Raw genomic sequence first — 21,859 nt, 5'->3', positions numbered from 1 at the left:
AGATGACATGTACTTCATCCTCCCATAAAGAAGATAACAATAAGCAAGCTAAGAAATCACAATGACAAAAGATAATCCCCAATCTAAGAGATGGAACCATAAATGCTGTAAAATTGATTTAGTAATGTGCAATAAGTGTAAAGAAATGCTCAAAATGATGCTAAGCATGGGCAATGTGACGTAAAAGCAAGTGCGAGTTAGATGTGCCAAGATGCACATGCAGGCATGCTCATGCGCGTACACACACACGAAGATGATACAATGAGGTGCAAGAAGGATTCATGTGAATGCACACAACAAGAAGGATCATGCACAAACTCAAGATAGTGCTCACGAATGCATGTGTGCAATCCACTATATAATTATGACAAAATGATAGACAGGAAAACAAATTTCTCAATGGAGCACAAAAGTAATGACCCTACAAGATCTACATATTGTATATTGTAAGTGAAATGCCTGAAAATGTCTCACACAAAAATAAACCACTATGTAGGAACGTGCCTAAGGATTAAGGCTGAAAACAAAATCTATAGTAAACTTCATAACCGTTGTGTGATGAGAAGTAACTAACAATGTAATTGAATACATATAACTAACAATGGTAATTGACAGTCTAATTGAATATATATATAACCAACAACAATGAGACCAAATGTAATTGCATGTATAACTGCTATAATATCAAAATGCACATAAATATGATACCATTGGCTCTACCTATAAAAATTAGGAAACAAGCACTCAGAGCCATGTGTGACTAAGATGGGATCAAGAAACTCAATGAGGCGCTCAAGCAACTGAATGTCCAAAAATACAAAGGGATGCATAAGCAAGTGGCCCAATGAGAGATAGGTGATGAATTAAGAAACTTCACTTCCTTTGTGATAAGTGGATATCCAAGGAGCAAAAGCAAAAGCTTGGCTCCGGTCCTATGAAAAAGAGTTAAGATTGTAATGAGAAAGAGCTATGCTCCTTTTAAAAGGTGGAAGTCAGAAGTAATAAGTAACAGTAAACGAACAAAAGGAGACAGATGTAAATAAGAACACAAAATAAGACCATTAGAGACACCATTTAAGAACAATGACTACAGGTATTTTCTTAAACAGCTAAAGACCGTGTAAGAAGCAGGTATCGACAGTTAGGTAACCAATCATTAATCCGGCTCCACAGAAAGGCAAAAGCCGCTAAAACAACCTCATAAATGGCCATAGTTACCGGGTTGAAGGGAACAGGCACAGGTAAAGATTCATAAGAAAAATATGTTAAAAGGAGCAATAGCCATTTGTATAAAATAATGTTGATACTTACATAGGTAATTTTTGAGATTGCAAATTGGCTTTGCACTAACAAGCCCTAAACACATGAAGCAAGCTTTCCATCAAGCCTGCTACAAATTTAGTTAAATCCAAGACTTCCCCTTAGGAACAAGAGGACATTGTCTTCAGTATTCCTTTTCAAAGAGTGTGTCTCTCTCACATGTTTGAAAGTAAAATCCTCTTATCCTAACAGCTAAATCAAGCTGCAGACTCCAGTTCAGCTACACTGTCATCTGGGAAAGCAACGCCATTCTCTGCTTTTAATTGTGCAGATACATCATCAATAGCAGAATTAAGTTTGGCTATCTTTTCATTGAGGTTCCTTCTTGTTTTCTGCAAAACAAAAGTGATTGAATCAGATTAGAAATTTGCATATGTAGAAGAAGACACATTTTATAAACATGTGTAAATCCTGATTACATGTTGCTTTCCAATATCTTGACAATCATGCTGTGATAAAATTTTGCCAACCATAACAATTCAGAATGGAGTGCTAAGCTCATCCCAGTATAATGGACAAACTTCTCTCGGATGCTCACACACACACCCAAAAAAGAGTCAGCCAAGTCATTCCCTGTAGTTTAAACCCACTTTCCTACTCTAATCAAGCATAAGGAGCAGACACATCCTTGTCCTCATACATTACCAAGAAGATATTGGCTCTGAACATCAAGCACTATGAGATATCACAAACGCAACCCAATATTCAAGGGAACCTTAAACCGTCAATTGATGTAACAAGCCATCTATGAATGCTCTTACTGTCCAAAGAATTGAAGCAATAGGCTAGGGTAACAACCTAGGGGTGAAGAAATAACCCTGATGCAGAAACATAAATGAAAGTGTATGACATAGCATAAACTCAATAGAACATAGTTACGGTTAGGGTAACTCAGAGACAATGAACACATTGAAAGATCTGAATAATGAAGAATATACAATGCTCCTGCAGCAAACAAACCGTGCAGGGAATGAAAATTGTACTTTGAACTCTCATGGCTCGAGGACCGAGGCAAAGGTGATGAGTTGGAGAGTGTGTTATACTCCTGATGGATCCCGAAACGCAGCAAGGCAGCCTCCAAGATGTCGGACAGCAGCAAACACAGTAGATGATGTGCTAGATCAGTGTTAGACATGCAGAGGAGAGAGAAAAACACAGTAGATGATGTGCTAGGTCAGTGTCAGATGCACAAAGAAGAGAGAGAAACAGCAAACATAGATTCACCTGATGACATGGCAGCTTGTACAGCAGCCTGCACAGCAAACGCAGATCTGGATGGTGACATGGCAGCCTGTACGGCAACCAGCTGCAGCAAACACAGGGTTTCAGCAGTCATCTAGGGCTGGGCAGCAGCCAGCAGGTACTAATGCAACAAAAGATTGCTGCATGGCAGCTGGCGACAACAGATGGATGAGCAGCAACAGCTGTCAGTGGTGTGGACTGCATGACAAAGGCTGGAAACAAGACTTAGATGGACATAAACAAGGTTGAGCAACCTTGGCTAAGATGTCCTCCACAAACGGGGTTTGGGCAATGAAGCTAAAAGGCCTGAAATTTGCAAAAACGAGATAGCGCTAAATGGAGGGCAGCCTACCTATTTATAGAAAGTTTCAGGTCCTTGTACCGCGCACTGTAGTTTCTGGTCCTCGTACTATGCAATGTTCTAAATTCTCTCGAACCGTGCACTATTTTAGGGATTTCATTAAATATGCATTTTTGGAGCTATTTAAGAGGCTAATTCAGCATGTAATGCTTATTTTACCTCGACACCTCTCATACCCAAAAATGGGCTAGAAAGGAAGGCCAACCCAAAGGTTCCTGTGTTTTTTATTTAGATGTGTTTTTACCCCAAGGCGTCCCACCTCCAAGCAACCAAGGCATCAAACAAAGGATGCATGGTGGCTACCCAATGGCCTACCAAGACAATAGAGCCAATGGTTATCTTACCCAACAAGTCCAAGTAGTCACCCTGGAGAGGCCAAGACATCGGATAAAGGATGCACATCAGCTACCCAATAGCCTACCAAGTCCTGCAAAGGTGGATGAAACCACAATGAGTTTTTTGTTTTTCCAAATATTGACAGTTGCAGTCGATTAAGTAACTGACGACGAGAGACTAAGGGGAAGACCCAAAGGCTTTCACAAAATAAGCTATCCCTACCACTACAAAATATCGATGACGACAGAGAGGCAAAGGGTGTGTGAAGCAAATATGGTGGATCCAAAGTCAATTACTCCAAAAGACTAAAAAGAAATAAATGCGCACAAATGCATGTTTGCAAGAACAAAATGCCAATGCACTGGAGTTATGCAAGAGGCAATCCAAGTGTGATCATGCTTATGCAAAATACTATGCAACGATGCCACTTGGACAGTGCCCTCGCAAGGGAATTGTTCGCTTGCCCAAGCCCCCCTTTACACTCATGTCATCCTAATGATGTGGATGAAAGTACAAAGTACAATATACATAATGTCTTTTAAAAAACTATAAACAACATGTCAGTGACATTCTTACTCTCTAGCTCATTCTCCATGGCCTCTCGACATTGGGGATGCTCAAGAGCCTCCTACCAACTGTCCAACTCAGAATATGCTATGTAATCAACTGTAAACGACAACGCAAATGATGCCTAAGGTGCAAGCCAAGAAAATCTTCTAGGACCCTCTGAAGGTGAAAGAATCCCCGAATCCCACATGATCTATTGGTACAAGCGAGCTAACATGTCTCATGAAGGAGGCCTAGGAACAAAAGAATCAACAGGTGGGTCAAGAGCATGCAGTAGACTTGGCTCAAAAGATACCATCTCCAAGGAGAATGTGAAAAAAGGACTCATAATCTGGTATAAAACACTGCACAATGTCCCTCTTATCAAACACTACATCTCTCCTAACAACCACCTTGTTTATCTTAGGATCGAACAAACAATAAGCTTTCTCACTTTAGAGGAGTATCCTACAAAAACCAAAAGATCAGCTCATAGAGTGAGCTTGCCTATTTTATCATCAGAGGTATGCATATAGGCACGACTTCCAAAGACTTTAAAGTGGAAAACTACAAGCCGAGAGCCAAAATATGCCTCATACGGAGTTCTTTGTGTTAGAGTGCAGCAATGCGGAAGCGTAGGACAAAGACTGAGAGAGAGTGAACACAGAGAGAGAAGAGAGAGAGAGAGAGAGAGAGAAAAGGAGACAGTGTAAACGCAGAAAATCTACGGTGTAGTATGCTGTATAAGAGTGGAGAAATACACAAGGGGGCAGAGGAAATATCTGCGTATGTCTTCGACCTGATGACCTTGATCTCTATCAGCCCGAGCACAATCTGTCTCAGCCAACAGATCTCAAGATCAGAATCTGAAATCACTAAACAATGATAATGACTGGAGTGTGCCACCAACTGGCTATAAATAGCCAAAAAGAAAAGAATGCCCAGCACCAGGTCGGCTGCATTAAATGCAGCCAACTGCAGGAAAATAATATAAAAAACTGTCTGACTGCAGCCTGTCCTGTCCGACTGTTCTCTTCCAATATTTGTATAGCCCCCTTTGACATGTACCCAAAATTTGTTTTCATGAAATGCCTACTATTTGCCACCAACCATTTCCTTTGACCGTTCACCTTACATGGCTCAAATGCTTGGAGGGCCATCCAAATAGGCATATGGTCTAAAATAATACATCCATAATCCATTCTCACATTGACCATTGCAAGTAGCCATTCCCCTTTGTCTATTGCATACCAATGGTCTAATTGGGCCCAGTAACCCATGCTATTTAGTGAATTGTAGGTCCTTAAGCTTTTCTCCTTTTGCAAATATTGTTTGACATCCATTAGAATTGGGGAATCTACCAATTCATCCCATTTTTCTAATTCCTTTCCTCCTACACGTTTCTCCAATTGTCATATCGAAGTTTCCTCCCAACGAGGGATCTGTTCAAGTTGCAAGTTCTTAATGAATCCCAAATCACTTCCCTCAATCTGGGGTCATTAAATTCGTAAGCATCTACAATGTCTAAAGGCTCTCCTAGCCAATTCATTGTGACCACTATCCATCTTCCCTCCCTTGAATTTTCTTTCAACTTTGGCTATTATTTTTCTTTCACCAAAGTTATGTATTCAAGCTTGCCTCCCTTTGAACCACTGACAAAGCCTAAGTATTGTCCATACGTGAAGCATGTCTCACTTATGTTATTCACTTTATGCTCTTGCAATAGGATAACATCTAGTTAGTTCTCTTTCACCTAGAGCCAAAGGAGGCTTCATTTGACCTCCCCTCCAATGCCTTTGATGTTAGATGTCACCGAATTGAGATTCTTAAGCTCTTCCATCATTATTAGATTGGTCAATTTTTTTGCCCTCAAATCCCTTACTACCACTCTTCCAATGTGCATGATCATGGAACCATTTACTTGTGTCTCTCATATTACCTCTTTCTAAGTTTGTTTGGGCCTCGAGCCATCCCGAGCCATGCATGTCAAAGAAATTCGCCCTCTTGCTTTGCTGACGCTAATTGTACCTTTGTGTCGATACCTAGATATTCTGTTTCAAGTTGCTAGATGGGAATCTTGTTGACAATGCTATTATACTTGGGAATAGAGGCTTTTTGCCAGAAGTTTCTAAATACTTGCGATGACTATGCCCATGCATTTTTTGGTGCCTCCATTTTTGTCCTTTCAAGTTTCCTTTCCCTTCTTCCTTTGCACCACTTGCCACCCCTCTTCCTCAACCTGCACATCAGCCTTCCCCTCCACCAAGTCCTTTTATTCTTGTCTTCCAAGCTTTTCATAGTGTTGGTTATCCTTTTAAATCTTGCCATGCATGCTTTCTTTGTAATAATGTCCCCATTCTCCACGCCTAAAGTAGGCTGTGACAAATTTACTCCACACCAAGCATTGCTTTATGTGTTTCCACTATCGAAATATTCAGTTCAATGTGGCCAAGGCATCTGTTGAGTAGTTTCCAAAAGGCTATTCCTAAGTGGGCTTGCAAGGGGGGAAACATGTAATGCTTTCCACGGTCCCTTCGCAATCTCTGGTAATGAGTTCTAAAGGCATGTGTGAATAAGGTATTCTAATCAACCTCGGGAGATCCTTGAGTCTAAGACATGCTCGACCTCAAATTCTTCATGATCATCAATCTGGACATGTGGTGGCCGATCCAATCTCTACCCCCTAGTGATGAGCTATGGTATGGCTGGAGCAAGGAAACATGGAAGACTGGGTGGATCTTCAGAGAGTTAGAGTCAATAAGCAATTGGGTTGATCTGGGCTATAATAGTAAGGGGCCTAAATCTCTGCTGGTCTAGCTTGGTGGAGGGCCTTGTTGTCTGGAGATCATGCCTAAGTAACCATACTTTATCACCAACTTTGTATACTGGATGTTGATGTTGATCCACATAGTACTGAGCCTTTTGGGTTTGTTGCCTGAGTTCTTGGTGTATATCTGCTAGGTGTTGAGGTTTATCTCGGGTGGCAGGGTTCTTTACTTGATTGGAGAGATGCACATCCATCCTTGGATGCTGGCCATAGTTTGCAAAGAAAGGAGTTTGCTCAGTAGATGCATGGATAATATTATTATAAGCAAACTCTGCAAAGGGCAAGAGCTCAAACCAATCATTCTGATGGTAGTTGATGGTGCAGCGGAGATATTGTTCCAAGACTTGATTTACCCATTCTGTTTGACCATCAATCTGTGGATGATTGGATGTGGATAACTTAACTTGGATTCCAAGGAGGTTGCAAAGGCTCTTCCAAAAACTAGATATGGAAATTTTTTTAAGAGAATAGAATAAAAAAGTGGAGAAAATTTTTGGTGACACAAACAAAGAGAGAAAGAGAGAATTTGGAGAGCAAATTAAAAATTAAGAGAATTAAAAATATGAAGAGAATCTGAGAGAGAGAGAGAGAGAGAGAGAGTGTGTGTGTGTGGGGGGGGGGGGGGGGGGGGGAATTTTAGGGCTAGGAGAGAGGGGGGGTTTACTTGGGAAGAGAATTAAAAAATTTGGAGAGAGAATTAGAGAAAAGAAAAGGAAAAATAGAGGGGGGAGAGAATGGGAGAGAAAAGCGCAAAAGATTTGGGAGCATGGAGAGAGAGAGAGAGAGAGAGAGAGAGAGAGAGAGAGAGAGAGAGAGAGAGAGAGAGAGAGAGAGAAAATTAAACATTTGAAGAGAGAATGGGGAAGAGTGTGTGGGAGAGGGAAATTTTTTCAAGGCGAAGAGAAAATTAAACAGTTTGGAAAAAGAGAATTAAAAATTTAAAGACATAGACAAACAAACATAGGGCTTTTAGAGAAAGAGAGAACCTTAAGTAGAAAAAAATTAGGGATAGAGAATTAAAATTTTTGGAGAGAGAGAGAGAGAGAGAGAGAGCCATTGCATTAGTCTAACAACTCCTTAAAAGAGTATCTTTATTGATAATCTCAATAAAGCATGTTTAATCATGCCAAAGCATCTGCTAATGCCCCCTCTCAGATCCTGGACAGGTCACAAGACTGAGGGATCGGAAATGCTGCCAAAGAAGAGCCTGGGGAAGCGCCTTTGTGAGCAAATCTGCAAGATTATCCTCCGTCTTACAATACTCCACATCAATGGTCCCATCTAGAAGCTTCTCCCAAATGAAGTGATATGTTGATTTCCATAGCAAAAGAAACATTGCTCTTCACAGAAGGAAACTATTTGGTTTCATATACAAAGTACCAACAATACTTCCTCCTTGGTTCTATGTTGAGTCGTCATTATTGTAGTGGATGGGGTGTGTAGGACTTAAAGATGTCACTTGCAAAATTTGGTAGACTTCCTCTGAAGAAAAAGTCACTATCAAATATTTATAAGATGACATGTTAGCTAATGTTTTGTGAATAATGTAAATGGTTTAAGAGCATTCTACAACACTGCACAATTAGGACTTCTAACTTATGATTTGACTCCAAATGAGCAATGTGTTGGTTGTGGCCAACAAAATCATGAAGTAAGTTTAAATTGGAGGCTCAATCTTACGACTTAAAGTTGTCTGTATAAGATTATTTTGTCAAGTTTTAATTAGTCAAAACTATTGCGTAGAAGTTTTGCAAGTTTGTGGTAAGAAAATGCTAACAATTACCTTATTGTGAGATTTGCAACTCATAATATAACTTTTATACATCAAGAATCATACACAAATTTTAAATGCAAGTTATACCATAACATATTGTCGCACTGCAGAAGAGTAGGACGAGTCTAGGGGTAGCCAAGCTCCTCCAACAATCTCCGAAGCCACACAACCTCACATGTGGTGGAAGACACAGCTCGATACTCCGCCTCAGTAGAAGAAGGGGCTACCGTGGGCTACTTCTTGCTACTCCAAGAGATAACACCTGTACCTAAGATAAAACAGTAGCCTGTAGTAGACCGTCGGTGGTCCACATCGCTAGCCCAATCCAAGTCACTCCAACCTACAAGAACCAAATCGGAAGCATCTATACCTGCGGGATAAGAAATCCCTAAGTTAGAGGTCCCCCTCAAATACCGAAGAATCCTCAGGGCAGCCTGCCAATGCACCTGTTGGGTTTCCATCATGAACCCTGCCAAAAGACCCACAGCAAAACAAAGATTAACACGAGTGTTAAGAAGCCAAATCAAGGATCCAATCAACTGATGATAGCATGAAGCATCCATCACGGGAGAATCTGAGTGTGAAGTAGCCTTCCAATTCGGATCCATAGGAGTGGTAATGGGCCGACAAGTCTCCATCTCAAAAGTCACCAAGAGCTTCTAAATGTACCTCTGCTGAGAGATGAAAATCCCCCTCTGAGACTGATAAATCTCGTGACCCAAGAAGAAATGAAGAAGCCCCAAATCCGTCATCTCGAATGCCTGATGTAAAGCTGTCTTGGTCTCTCGGGCCTGCTGTGCATGATCCCCTGTCAAAATCAAATCATCAACATACAACACAAACAACACACGACCAACCTCGGAAGTGTGCACATAAAGCTGGGATCGGCCTTGGAGCGCCGATACCCCAACTTCGACTGAAGAAACGAGTCAATCTTCTCGTTCCATGCATGCGGAGCCTGCTTGAGGCCATACAAGGCCGCCTTCAACCTGTAAAATTTCCCATCCGAGGATCCAAAGCCAAGAGGCTGCTCAACATAGATCTCCTCCTGCAAGTCACCATTCAGAAAGGCCGACTTCACATCCAACCGATAAACAGGCCAGCCAAGGCAAGACAAGCTCACATAGTCGCCATAGAAGCAGTGGGGCAAAAGTATCATGGAAATCAATGCCTGGGCGCCGAGTAAAACCTTTAGCAACAAGGCAAGCCTTGTGCTTGTCCAAAGAACCATCGCTAAGGTACTTGGTCTTGAAGACCCACTTGACACCAATCACCTTCTTGTGAGAGGGACGAGGCACAAGAGACCAAGTGCCATTCCTCTCAATAGCCTCCAACTTGGCTTCCATGGCCTTCCGCCAATGATCAGACTGCAAAGCCTCCTTCACTGAAGTGGGCTCTCGATCCTGCATAACACGGTCAGCAAACAATAGTTGGAGCAGACAAGCTCAGAAGAATGTGCCTGGTTCCTCCGTGACCTCCGCGGTCCATCCTGCGGTTCCCACTCCTCAGGGACCCCCTCGATCCCTGAATCTCGAAGTGTGTCACGGACCCAACAAGGAGGAGGACAAATCTCTCCTCGTCGCTTTCCATCTACTGAAGACTCAGGAACATCCACCGGCGAAAGCTCCTTGGGGATGGCCGATGGAAGAGAAGACTCCGAATCCGAAGAAGAATCTCCATCAAGAGGCTCTGGCTCCAAAGAAACTGTCTCGGGAGCCCAACTCTCCCCTGGATCTCCAAGGACAGGGTGCTCCTCATCCCCCTCTGTGGCCGCTACTCGCACATCTCAGCTCGTGTAGACATCCCGCTTAACGGGATCAAACAAACAATAACCTTGGAATTGGGAGCTATAGCCAACAAAAACCTGTCGTCGGGAAGCCGTCTCGAACTTATCACGTTGCGTCTTCGGAATGTGCACATAGGCGTCACACCCAAAGATCCTGAAATAAGAGACATCAGGCTTAGTCCCGAAGTAAGCCTCAAAAGGTGTCATCCTGTCAACGGCCGAAGTGGAAGATCGATTAAGGATGTGAACTGCGGTAGCCACTGTCTCAGCCCACAGAAACTAAGATGCCTGTCGGTGCTCCATCATGGTGCATGCCATCTCGATTACACTTCGGTTCTTCCCCTCCAAAATGCCATTCTCTTGGGGATCTTCAGTCGCCGGCCAGAACGGTTTTCCTCAAAGAGAAGCCAATCCTTGAAGTGAGAGAAAGCCTCCGACTTCAAAGTCAAGAAATAGGCCCAAGTCATCCTGTTGTAGTCATCTACGATCAGCATGAAGTACAGGCTCCCCTTCAGGGACTCAGTCCTCATCAGGCCACAAAGATCCGTAGATACAAGCTCCATGGGTGAAGTAGACCGCCTAGAAGCTTTGTTGGGAATCGCATCCCGATGTAGTTTCCCACGAATGCAAGAGACACATGGCTGATGGCTCACCACTATGTCCAGCAAGCCTCGGACAAACGACCCTCGCGACGCCTTCCAAAGATACTCGTAGTTTAGGTGGCCAAACCGAGCATGCCATAGCTCGGACTGTGTTTGAGAAGTAAGAAGAGAAGAAGTAAGAGCTAAAGAAGACTTCAATTTGTAGACTCCATTCTTCTCATACCTTATAGAGAGAACCTTCCTCAATCCATGATCAAGGACTCCAACAGTATCACTGTAAACTCCACCAAGAGACCAAGAGCACAAATCTTATGAACTGAAAGTAAATGATACCCCAGTCCTGGCACATGCAACACCTCAGAGGTGTGGGTACCACCACGTCCATCTGGAATAAGTTGCATCTCACCCCGCACAACAATAGACATAGAAGAGCTGTTTCCAATGAGAATCTGCCCATGCGAAGGTCGCAAATGGGCAACACCAACGGAAGAAGGAGTCATGTGCCGTGAGGCACTACTGTCCACAATCCACTCTCAAGCCTGGGGAGCTGTCATCGCAGCATCAGAAGTTGTCAATATAGAGTCCTCAATGACTACTAAGTATAGAAAAGCAGCTGATGAGGGTGCAGCCACCGCTCCAGAGTCCTTCGTGTCCTTCTTCTTGATATCCTTCTTGTCTTTGTCGAGGCAATCCTTCTTCCAGTGACCGATCTTTCCACAAATATAGCAAGTTGATTCCTTCTCCTTGTCCTTCTTGGATTTGTTGTCATCCTTTTTCTTCTTCTGAGAGGCTTGACTAACCAATACCTCCGATTTGGAAGCATTCTGTCTCTTCAATTGTTCCTCTTGGTCCAAGACCATAGGAACCAACTCTTCCCACCGAAGAGTCGACTCCGCCCTGAAGCAATAAGAGCGGAATAAAAAGTACTGAATCTTGGCAGCAACTAGGATAGTAAAGTGATCGCCATGTCTTCGGAGGAAATAAGCTTCCCCGCATTTTGAACCTGCATCTGAAGCTGTCAAAGCTTATTGATCTGTTCCCGAAGCGAAGAAGACTTTTTCACAGACAAAGTCCGCATCTACACCTCCAAAGAAACCCTCTTCATCAGGGTCATCCGGTTGTACATCCGATCGAGCTCCAGCCATATCTCACGAGCCACCATCAAGTGCTCGATGTGAGCTATCACGGCTGTGGTGTAAGACAAAAACAGAAAAGATCGAATCCTGGCATTCAGTTTGTCCCAATGAGACTGGGCCTTGGTCAACTCCGCACAAGCATTGGAAGAGAGTTTGGACTCATCCCTCAGCGAGGGCTTGTTAATCTCCTCCATCACCAGTCCCGCCAAATCATAAGACTCTAAAATGGCCAACATCATCACCCGCCAGATGCGGTAATTGTCACCATCAAGCTTTTGATCCGTTGGAAGAGCCGGTAGGACAAGCACCTTCTTGTCCATGATGGCCTGGAACTCCAAATCAGTCTCTGCAGACATGTTAACCTGCAATACCTGCACAAACGCAAAAAGCAGCCCCCTCTGACTGTGAAAACGCAGCCTTCTAGGACTGATTCCTCCGCTACCCAAACCTTCTTCACCCGCCGGAGGCAATGAAAAAGTAAAATCTGCAATGGAAGGCCTCAAACGCAGCCTTCCTCCCCTTCAAACAGCAATAACCTGCTGCAACAAATTCACCAATTAGACTCCTTTCCCGCACGCCCATGCTCGCTTCAGCCTTAATCCGATGTGCAGCCCTCCCGCTCGCCCTCGAATCCTCGAAATGCAGCTTTGTGTCACGCTGAAATCTCCTCTTCAGATAGGTTCAGCCCTCAGTCAGTCCATCTTCACCGCTCTGATACTATGAGAGCACTCCGGCGAGACCTAGCTACCACGCAAAGACTTCTTCAGGAGGCACCAAGGGATCCCACTCCACACACAGAAGGTGCACGCACGGGCAGCCCTTGCTGGTCTTGAGGACAAGAGCTCGGAGTTCTCCTTCCATACCTTAGCAGCCTTTTGAACGCAGAAGGGGGACACGATGTGTAGGGAGTTTTTTCAAGTGCACCAGCCTCGCACCTCAAGAGATTAGATTCATAACCTCCGTAATCAATATGGGAGAATTCGCTCTAGCCCAGATGAGGTGATGGAGATTGCCATTGACTACTACAGTCACCTTTTTTAGCAAGAGGCAAGCTCAGCTAGGGGACAGCATTGTAGACAGCAGGTCTGGGATTGCATTCCGTTCCTCGCCGCAAAGATGGGTCACTCCCTCCTAGACCCCTTCACGAAGACGGAATTAGCGGAGGCTTTCCATGCGCAGGATAGGTAGAAATGCCCAAGAGAGGATGGTCTTTCGAAGGCCTTCTTCACTAACTACTACTGGGAGGTGGTGAAGGATCCCATCATGTTGGCCTTTCAAGAGATTTTCTGTTCAGGACGGATGCCTGGGAGTCTATCAGCAGGTCTTGTCAATCTCTTCCCCAAAGGGGGAGACCAGTTGGAGCTATCCCAGTGGAGACCAATCACCTTATTGTCAATGGCCTATAAGGCACTAGCCAAGATGATCGGTGGGTGGCTCTGCTCCGTGCTTCCAAACATTATTCATGACACACATACAAGTTTTGTCCAGGATAGGAGCATCCTAGACAATGTCTTCACCTTCTTCGAGGCGATTGAATGGGCCCAGCACAATGGCCAGGGATTGGCTGTACTACTACTCGACTTCGAGAAGGCCTATGATAGGGTTGACTGGGACTTCTTAGAGGACACCATGGCAAGGTTGGGTTTCCCCCAAGCATGGATTTGCGGGGTCTCTGCACTCTACAAATCAGCCACTAGTAGGGTTCTCATAGGTGGCAAGAGGGGGGAGGAGTTTCGGCTGGAGAAATCTGTCCATTAGGGCTGTTCTCTTGCCCCATATCTATTCTTACTCTTTGCAGAGGCGATGTCCTACTTCCTCCGTTCACGTGTGAGCGGGCTACATGGCCTTCGACTTCCGATAAAGAAGGAGACGGAGCTACTTGATTCAAAGTATACAGATGATATTGCTCTTTATATGGAGGATGATGTGTTGATGCTGGAGAGAGTGAGACTAGCTTTGGAGGTGTTCTGCCTTGCAGCGGGAGCGAAAATCAACTGGCAAAAGTCAATTGGTTTTCTTACAGACCCAGACGCTACTACGGATGGGGCGTCCACTTGGGGTTCAGATAGGTGTGCAAGGGGACCATCCGATACCTAGGGTTTTAAGTGGAACTCGACATCACTGCTGCCCAACAGTTTCTTCTAGTTCTCGACTCTATCAAGCGGAAGCTGATCTACTGGAGCATTGTCCGCCTCTCCTTAGCGGATCGAGCCTTGGTGGTCAACCAGGTCCTCCTTGCAACGGCCCACTACATTGCCTCGTGTTGGTGCTTCTCCTCGTCTTGTGTGATTCAGCTTCGCCATCTAGTGCGGAACTTCCTATGGGCCAGCTTTAACAATTCCACGGACTCTCGAGCCAAGGTGGCATGAACAACCATCATCCTAAGGAAGGGCTTGGGATCATAGACCCAGAGTTTCAGAGCGTGGCTCTTTTGGGCAAGCTAGTAGTCCATAGGCTCACACTAGGAGAACAGACTTGGAAGATCCTTCTACAGGAGGGTCTCCAAGAGTGCAGACCGAGGCTTGGTGGTGATCGGAGGCCATCCTTGAGATGGATCATCACAGCTGCCCACATCACGCCACCCAGATCCTCCTTTCTCCGCAGCCTACTTCGTGTGTGGCAAGGCCACCACAAGGCCCTAATTCATAGGCCCCCATGATGCCAACAGGAGATAGACCGCCAGCTGATGGTCTGGAACCCCCAGGTCAAAGATCGGGACAGGATACAGATTGGCGAGCACCCCCACATCCAATGGGTTGGATGGGAGGCTAGCCCTTCTCGTACTATCAAGACATGGCAAGAGGTATATAGGACGGTGGATCATGAGATGTTACAACAAGCAACAGGTTATCAGCAAGGAGCTGAGTTGAGGAGAAGGGAGATTGACTCAACGATCTCTCGAGAGTGGCTTGACCCCCTGATCCGAGAGCCGGTGGAGCTTGGCGAGGTGTGGGCCACTAGATTCTCACCGGCGCCAGGTATGCCCTTACAAGTGAGAGGTAGAGCGGGCGGCGCCCCCTACAGGATTTTCTTCATTGTGCATGATGGGGGGCGTTTGATCCTTGACAAAGGGCAGCAGGATAAGGAGATCATCGTCCTTCCTTCTTGGAGGAGGATTCGGGTGGTTGGTCTCCAAGGGAAGACCTGGCGTCTAGATCCTTATGTATTCTGGGAGGAGTTTCGGGAATAGCACCTCTGGATATGGGAGAGCAAGCCACTTGATGAGCTGGAGTGGGACCCTGGAGAGTGGCTATGGCCGACCACTGTGGTCGCAAAGAAGCCACTAAGGTTCTTGGAGTACACAACCAAGATTGGTAGACATGTACTCATGCAGGAGGACATGGACTAGGCGGCAGGCGCCTTTGTGTAGCAGATACTGGGCGGAGCACAGCATCACGGATGCCTTCTGTCGGACTTTCTGGCGCTACCTATGGAACAGCTGGAGGCCGAGGAGGGTGTCGTATTTCCTATGGCTTTTGGCACATGGAGATCTAGCGGTTGGGAGTTGGCTGGCCCAGATGCAACAGGATGGAGGGGGTAACGCTGCCCACAGCAACTTTTGGAAACTCCAAAGCACTGCCTTTGGTCTTGCAAGGAGGCATAGCTCGTGTGGAGAGGAGCTTACCGCATTCTTTGTCGTGTGGCACCCAACCTTGGATGTATCTCGTGGAGAGCTTTCTACTGGCAAGCAATCAGCCACGACCGTCACCTTTTGTATGAGGCCGGGATGCAAGACACGATTTTCATCATTGAGGCTGGGTCTTGTGCAGTGGTCGGCTTGGGGACTTTACTCAGCCACCAAGTACTGGAGCCCACAACAAACCGCTCAAAGGTATGGGAGATTGTAGGGAGTCTTACAGGATGGCACATCTGGAAGGCACGTTGTCAGGAGGTTTTTGGCGGGGAGTGCCTTTCAGTACACGCGACTTTGGCAAAGCTTTGAACTTCCATCATCCACTCCCTCCGCGACTGGTGGGACCAGCTGCAGGGCAAGTCTCGAGCTCGTCAAGAGCTCCGTTTTCACTTTCAGCGCACGTGGGGCGGCCAGGACCTATTCTTCATGATGCAAGCAGGCAGCCCCAGATGGCGTTACACCCCCCCCCCCCCTCCATGGCTTCTTGCCCCCATCCCCCCAGACCGCCTTGAGAGGCTTGTATACATGATGTATTTGTGATTTGCATCAGCTCCAGCTAGTCTGTTGAGTATGAGCATTCCATTGTAATCAGCCATTTGAGTAATATAATTAGCCACATTTTACTTGCAAAAAAAAAAAAAGCATAGCATCTCTCATCCAACAAGTTCACTAACATGATAAACATATACGCAAAGCATGTAGTCAATGGCTTCAATAATTCTTTCTGCTTGAATTAGCGATACAGTGCCAATATTGTATGCTTACGCATAACGAATCTAATAACTTTATTTGCTTCAACAAGCACAGGGGCAAATCCAAGTAAGCTTCCCAATATCTTCTAAAAGAAGATCCAAGCAATGGCATGTACACCTCACACAATTAGTTGCCTTATCCATACATACTTGCACCACATAATCTGGCTCAATATCAAGGATCACATCTTTCAAGATGCCAAAGATGAACTCAGACTTGTATTCTTCACTCGTATCAAAAGCGTTTTTAAAAACTGAACCATAAATAGATGTAGCCATAACATTTATAATAGGCCTGTGCCTTGCATCTGACAATCCATCACAAACAATGCTACATCCATCTCTTCCACTTCTCCCTAATATCAAGCAAGTCACTATCAATGCATTTAATCTCCTCCATAAGGTCCTTCGTGCATAAACTATTATATGAAGGTGGTCTATAGCTTTGACCCAACTACCCAACTACGTTTAGCATGCCAAGAAAATACGGATTCTTTGCTTTTCAAAATGGGATATCCTCTACATTAAAGAAGCAATGAACAGCAATGTTTGCCTCCTTTCGTGCTTGCAAATCCCATGCTTTTGCCAATGTGCCCTATGATTTGACAACTTTCTTTTTTTTTCTCACATGGTCAGCAATGCTTGATTGCCCAAGCTGCCCAACAGTAACACTTGCATAGATACATTGCTAGAGCCACTAACATGAGAAGCATCTCCCAAATCTAACACAGTTGCATCAATGTTTGCAGTGGAGTCTTGCACTCCAACACCCACATGCAATCTGCCGTATACATCCTTAGCATGCACTTTTCCACACCAAGACCTATCAATCCCAAAATACGTGCCCTTATGCATAGCGGGCCACCATCCAAAGTGTGTCTACAATATTTGCATTTGCATGTATTCTACCCTTTTCCAACTATTTTGACAACAGTTACATGATCCCATTCAGCTTTCCGCTTTCTTCCCATCTTCAAAAGTTAAAACTTGACACAAATTTTATGTAGACATGTCACATGACATTGTTAGTTGTAGGTTTCAACTTCAGCTTTAACAGTGCAAGTTGCACACTTCACGGTGCATATTGCAGTCTGCGGTCTTTGAAGGCTGAGAGAGAGAGAGAGAGAGAGAGAGAGAGAGAGAGAGAGAGAGGCCAATGTGCACTGTGAATAGCGACAATGCAGGCCCCAGGGCCCATGCTGAATACACTGCAGACTGCAGTGCTCAAGTCTCAAACTTCAAAGGCTGAGAGAGAGAGAGAGAGAGAGAGATCTTACCTTGTGTGATCAGAAAGTTTGGGGCAGCAGTAGGGAGCTGTGTTTCCCACAGTCCATGCCACATGGAGTTCCTGCAGGCTGATTTTAATCGTTTCCAGTCACAAAAGTGTTTTCCAGGTTGCGTTGACTCAAGGCAATAGTCATTTGGTAAAAGCAACCAATAATCGCTTGTTTTTTTCAAGCCATTAAATTTCTTATTTTTTTTAAAACACCATGTCTGAAACAGGGTTTTTAGATGTCTGTTTTTCAAATGTCTGGGAAAATTTCCAAACGCATTAGGGTTAGGGTTAGGATTAGGGTTAGGGTTCAATGACTTCTCTAGGGCGGCACCCCGTTTACGTTTTAGGGTTTACACCTCACTTTGCATTTTAGGGTTTGTGTCCCTATAAACTAGAGTTTGCGCCCTCTCTTGGGCGTCCTACCCACTTAATGGGATCTAAGCCAATTAATCCTTGAAGCATGCTTGTGCCTTAACCTAAAGAGACCTAGCCTATGCTATTCTAGTCACAAATCCACGTGCACAACCCACACAACAATTGCGGGTGCGACAAATACAACTATGGGAACTAATACAATGTTGCACGGGAGTGAGCCCAACTCTCACAAAATAATACAACCATGATAAACTGATGTGTCCATAAAGTACACAAATACTATAAGTATCCAGAAATAATCATTGAAGCACTCCAAAAATAACAATCCGACATTTTAGCTTTCACTTTTCTTTGATATTCAGCCTTCACAAAATATGATTAACAAGTTCCTTCATCCTGAAGCATCACCAATATCTTGAGGAAAAGAGAAAGTAAATTCAAAAGATTGAGAAGTATTAATATACCTATTTGAATAGAAGTGAATGAAGGTGGAGAAGTGTATGGAAAAGATGAAAGAGGTAGAGATGGAGATGATTGTGGTAGAGAGAAAAATGGTTTGTACTCCATGTCAATTTCCACGTCAAGATGGTCAGTTTTTGTGGAGCTTCCATCCTTCCTGCAATATCATTAGACCAGTGCACTGAATCTGAAGAAAAAAACTCAAATTTACCTTCAATCTACTATTAATCTTGCTACATGAGGATGAGATCATATTCAGCTTGTGAGATCTCATATGGTCTATGGACTCCATGGTAGTCCAAACCCAGTCATGTCAGAAGTAGGAGAAACAAGTTATGAGGCCACTCCATCTCATGTCTCGATATGCTCAGCTCAAAAGCATCATGATGATGTGGTGAAATGTGTTCGAAGTCACTTGCCTTCATGTTGTTCCTGCTTCTTGCGAAGGGCTTTAAGATTAAAGGCCAAGGTTTTGTCAAAGAGATACTTGCTCTAATACCATGTGAAGAAATACCCCAACACAGAAACATAAATGGAAGCTACCACAAGCATAAACTCAACAGAACACAATTAGGATTAGGGTAACTCAAAGACAAAGAACATAGTGAAAGATCTGAATAAATGAATAAAATACAGAATATACAATGCTCGTGCAACGAACAAACCATGCAGGAAATAAAAATTGTACCCAAAATCTCATGTCTCAAGGACCAAGGCAGAGGTAATAAGCTGGAGTGTGTGTCGTACTCCTGACGAATCGTGAAACACAACAGGGCAGCCTCCAAGATGTCGGACAGTAGCAAACACAGCATAAGATGTACTAGATCTGTGTCAAAAAAGTAGAGGAGAGAGAAAAACAGCAAATGCAGATTCAGCTGACGGCGTGGCAGCCTGCACAGTAAACACAGATCTAGATGGTGATGTGGCAGCCTATACGGCAGCCAGTTGCCTAGGGCTAGGCAGCAGCCAACAAGTACCAATGCACTCTAGATTGCCACATGGCAACAGGTGGCAACAAATGGATGGGCAGCAGCTCCCGGATTGGAAGCAACTATCATTGGTGTGGACTACACGATGAACACTGGGAACAAGCCTTGGATGGATGTAGACAAGGTCAGACAACCTTGGTCGAGATGTCCTTCATGAATGGGGTGTGGACAGCAAAGCTAGAAGACCTAAAACCTACAAAAACGAGATTGGGCTGAATGAAAGGCAACCTACCTATTTATAGAAAGTTTCATGATCTTGTATCACGCACCGTTTTAAACTCTCTCAAACTACACACCATTTTAGGGTTTTCATTAATTAAGCATACTAGGGAGTTAATAGGTCTTTGTCACATAACTTGGTCTTTTGTTGACTCTTTGAGAAACTAGGCTAAGCCACACCGGTAATCTTAAGGGTGCACCAAAACATCTCGTTACAATTCCTTCCAAATAGCCATTTTTGCTTCTTATCTAACACAACAAAGATTATTGTCAACATCTTTGGTCGCAAACAATTGACCTTGAGGAGAAACCCCTTAAGCTAAAAAAAATGGTTCATGCATAGAGCAGGAAGATAGATCTCACCGATTTTATCAAAGTATTTGTTTTGGGTCAATCTAGTGGTTGTGAGAAGTCATGATAGAAAGCCATTTTAAACTGTACTTAGCTTCTTGCTTTGCTTATGCCCCAATGCTAAAAAGATTGGTCATGCCATGGCAGACCCTGTAAATCTCTCCAAATCATGCACATGATCTAAAGGTGGCCTAGGGAGTTAACAATCAAAACCCATTAGACCCTTGCCAGAATTGGATGCAACGATGGAAGCATGGAAAACTACTGTAATAGACTACTGAACACAAGGGAGAGAGAAAAGAGAAAAGAGAAACACTGCAAGAGAACTCAAAAGAAAAGAGATGCTCAGGAAATGGAATCCATATACCAAGACATGAGACAATACAGAAGCAATGTGAGTCACCGGCTCTAGGGGCACTGGCACCTACTCCCTCTCCCCAAGAATTGTCAGGCAATGAATGAATGATTGTGGAGAAGGGAGCTTGAGAATATATAGGCCAAATAAATGCCATAAAATATGATTGGTTGGCCAGTATTAAATGCTGGCTGACTGGCTGCAAATAATGCCAAATCACAATAAATGCTGGCAAATAAAAAGCCTAAAATATCTCTGGTGCCCAGCCTGCTGTACCACATGCACAGCCATGAACTGACTAATCTGCTAACAACCCTAACCTCTCTCCAGCCCTAGGTTTATGATATCTACTTGTTTTGATGTGACGGATTTGGAAAATAGCGTTTGGATGCAGAAACTTAGTGAGTACCTCATGAAAACATTTTGGTCTGTGCCAAATCATGTACCTCTTTTAGATTAATGCGTTTATAGCTACATTTGGTATGGAAGGCATTGGGATAGGTTCACAGAACTAGTAATAAAACCTTAATTTGCTAACGAAGGTAACTTTTGGCTATTGCGCTGGATAGTAATACCCCAGTGCAAGTTTAGAATACCAACTACACTCAGTGCATGATTCAACTGGTAAAAGGTAAGGTGAATAGCAAGTGGACTGGCTGAGCTGAAGCTTATCAGCAGCATTTAATACGAAAGGCATTGAAATAGCTTCACAGAACTAGAAATAAAAACTCACTGCATAGTAATTCTCCAGTGCAAGTTTAGAATACCTAACTACAATCGGTGCATGATTCAACCACTAAAAGGTAATGTCAATAGCAACTGGACTGGCTGGGTGCAAAGCTTATCATTACAAAAATAAGGCAAGGCACCTTTAATTTTTGTGCATCAACAAAATCTACCCTTTTAAAAAAACAACTGCACATGTTAACTAACACCCTGTGAAGAGTACTCACCTCAATGCCATCATCGACATCTAAAAAGTTTGAGATGTTATCTAGCTGCCCATCTTTGACTCTAGCGAGAGTCTTACTAACCTGCAGTCAAGAAATTTGAAGCAATTAGGGTAAACCTGCCAGCATGGCATGATTCTATAGAGCTTTTCAACTGAAAACAAATAGAGTTTTTCCTTTGAAGAGTTACCTGAGGAGAAAACAAATAGCCTAAGGCCCCAAACACCACACCTCCCAGTACAAAACCAGCAAGAAATTCACCAGACCCACTGCCCCGCCTGCCACTGTAAATAACATCCATTAAACATCAAGCTACACATTTACACACACAACTCTTTCGTGCATAAAACGACATCAAGCTATCAATTTCAAATCCTATGAACTGGAGAAATTGGGGGATGATCAAATCGGAACTGCAAATTTTGGACTTGCTTAGAATATTAGTGACCGCTCAATTTGAGCAATGACCCTAATTCCCTCCAGCTTTAGTGTTAATTTGGGCCTAGTTAGTCCACAAAATGAAATTCAAGGATTTGGCATGGCTTGAAAAAGTATCAGATTCAAGGAAA

The 21,859-nt window shown here is 44.0% G+C and overlaps 1 protein-coding gene and 1 long non-coding RNA gene across 2 annotated transcripts in view; both read right to left on the bottom strand.

Moving 5' to 3' along the window:
* Window positions 1-1,244: 1,244 nt before the first annotated feature.
* Window positions 1,245-21,859, bottom strand: part of LOC148013663 (uncharacterized) — a 38,980-nt gene continuing 18,365 nt past the window's right edge. The window contains exons 3-5 of the mRNA XM_087668436.1: window positions 21,481-21,574; window positions 21,294-21,374; window positions 1,245-1,652 (exon numbers count right to left, since the gene is read on the bottom strand). Coding sequence (XP_087524562.1) covers window positions 1,518-1,652; window positions 21,294-21,374; window positions 21,481-21,574 — 310 coding nt within the window. The 3' untranslated portion in view covers window positions 1,245-1,517. The remainder of the gene's footprint in view (window positions 1,653-21,293; window positions 21,375-21,480; window positions 21,575-21,859) is intronic.
* On the bottom strand, window positions 8,494-16,009 carry LOC148013664 (uncharacterized). Its single transcript, XR_015688910.1, has 2 exons — window positions 8,777-16,009; window positions 8,494-8,674 (listed from the first exon to the last, which is right to left on the bottom strand). It is a non-coding gene; the product is annotated as an uncharacterized LOC148013664 (long non-coding RNA).

The sequence above is a fragment of the Lygodium microphyllum genome, chromosome 26 (genome assembly GCF_053477565.2).
Source record: "Lygodium microphyllum isolate KBCC chromosome 26, Lygodium_microphyllum_v1.1.10, whole genome shotgun sequence".
Lineage (NCBI taxonomy): Eukaryota > Viridiplantae > Streptophyta > Polypodiopsida > Schizaeales > Lygodiaceae > Lygodium > Lygodium microphyllum.
Note: the sequence above shows the minus strand (reverse complement) of the source record. Positions and strands in the feature narration are given on the sequence as shown.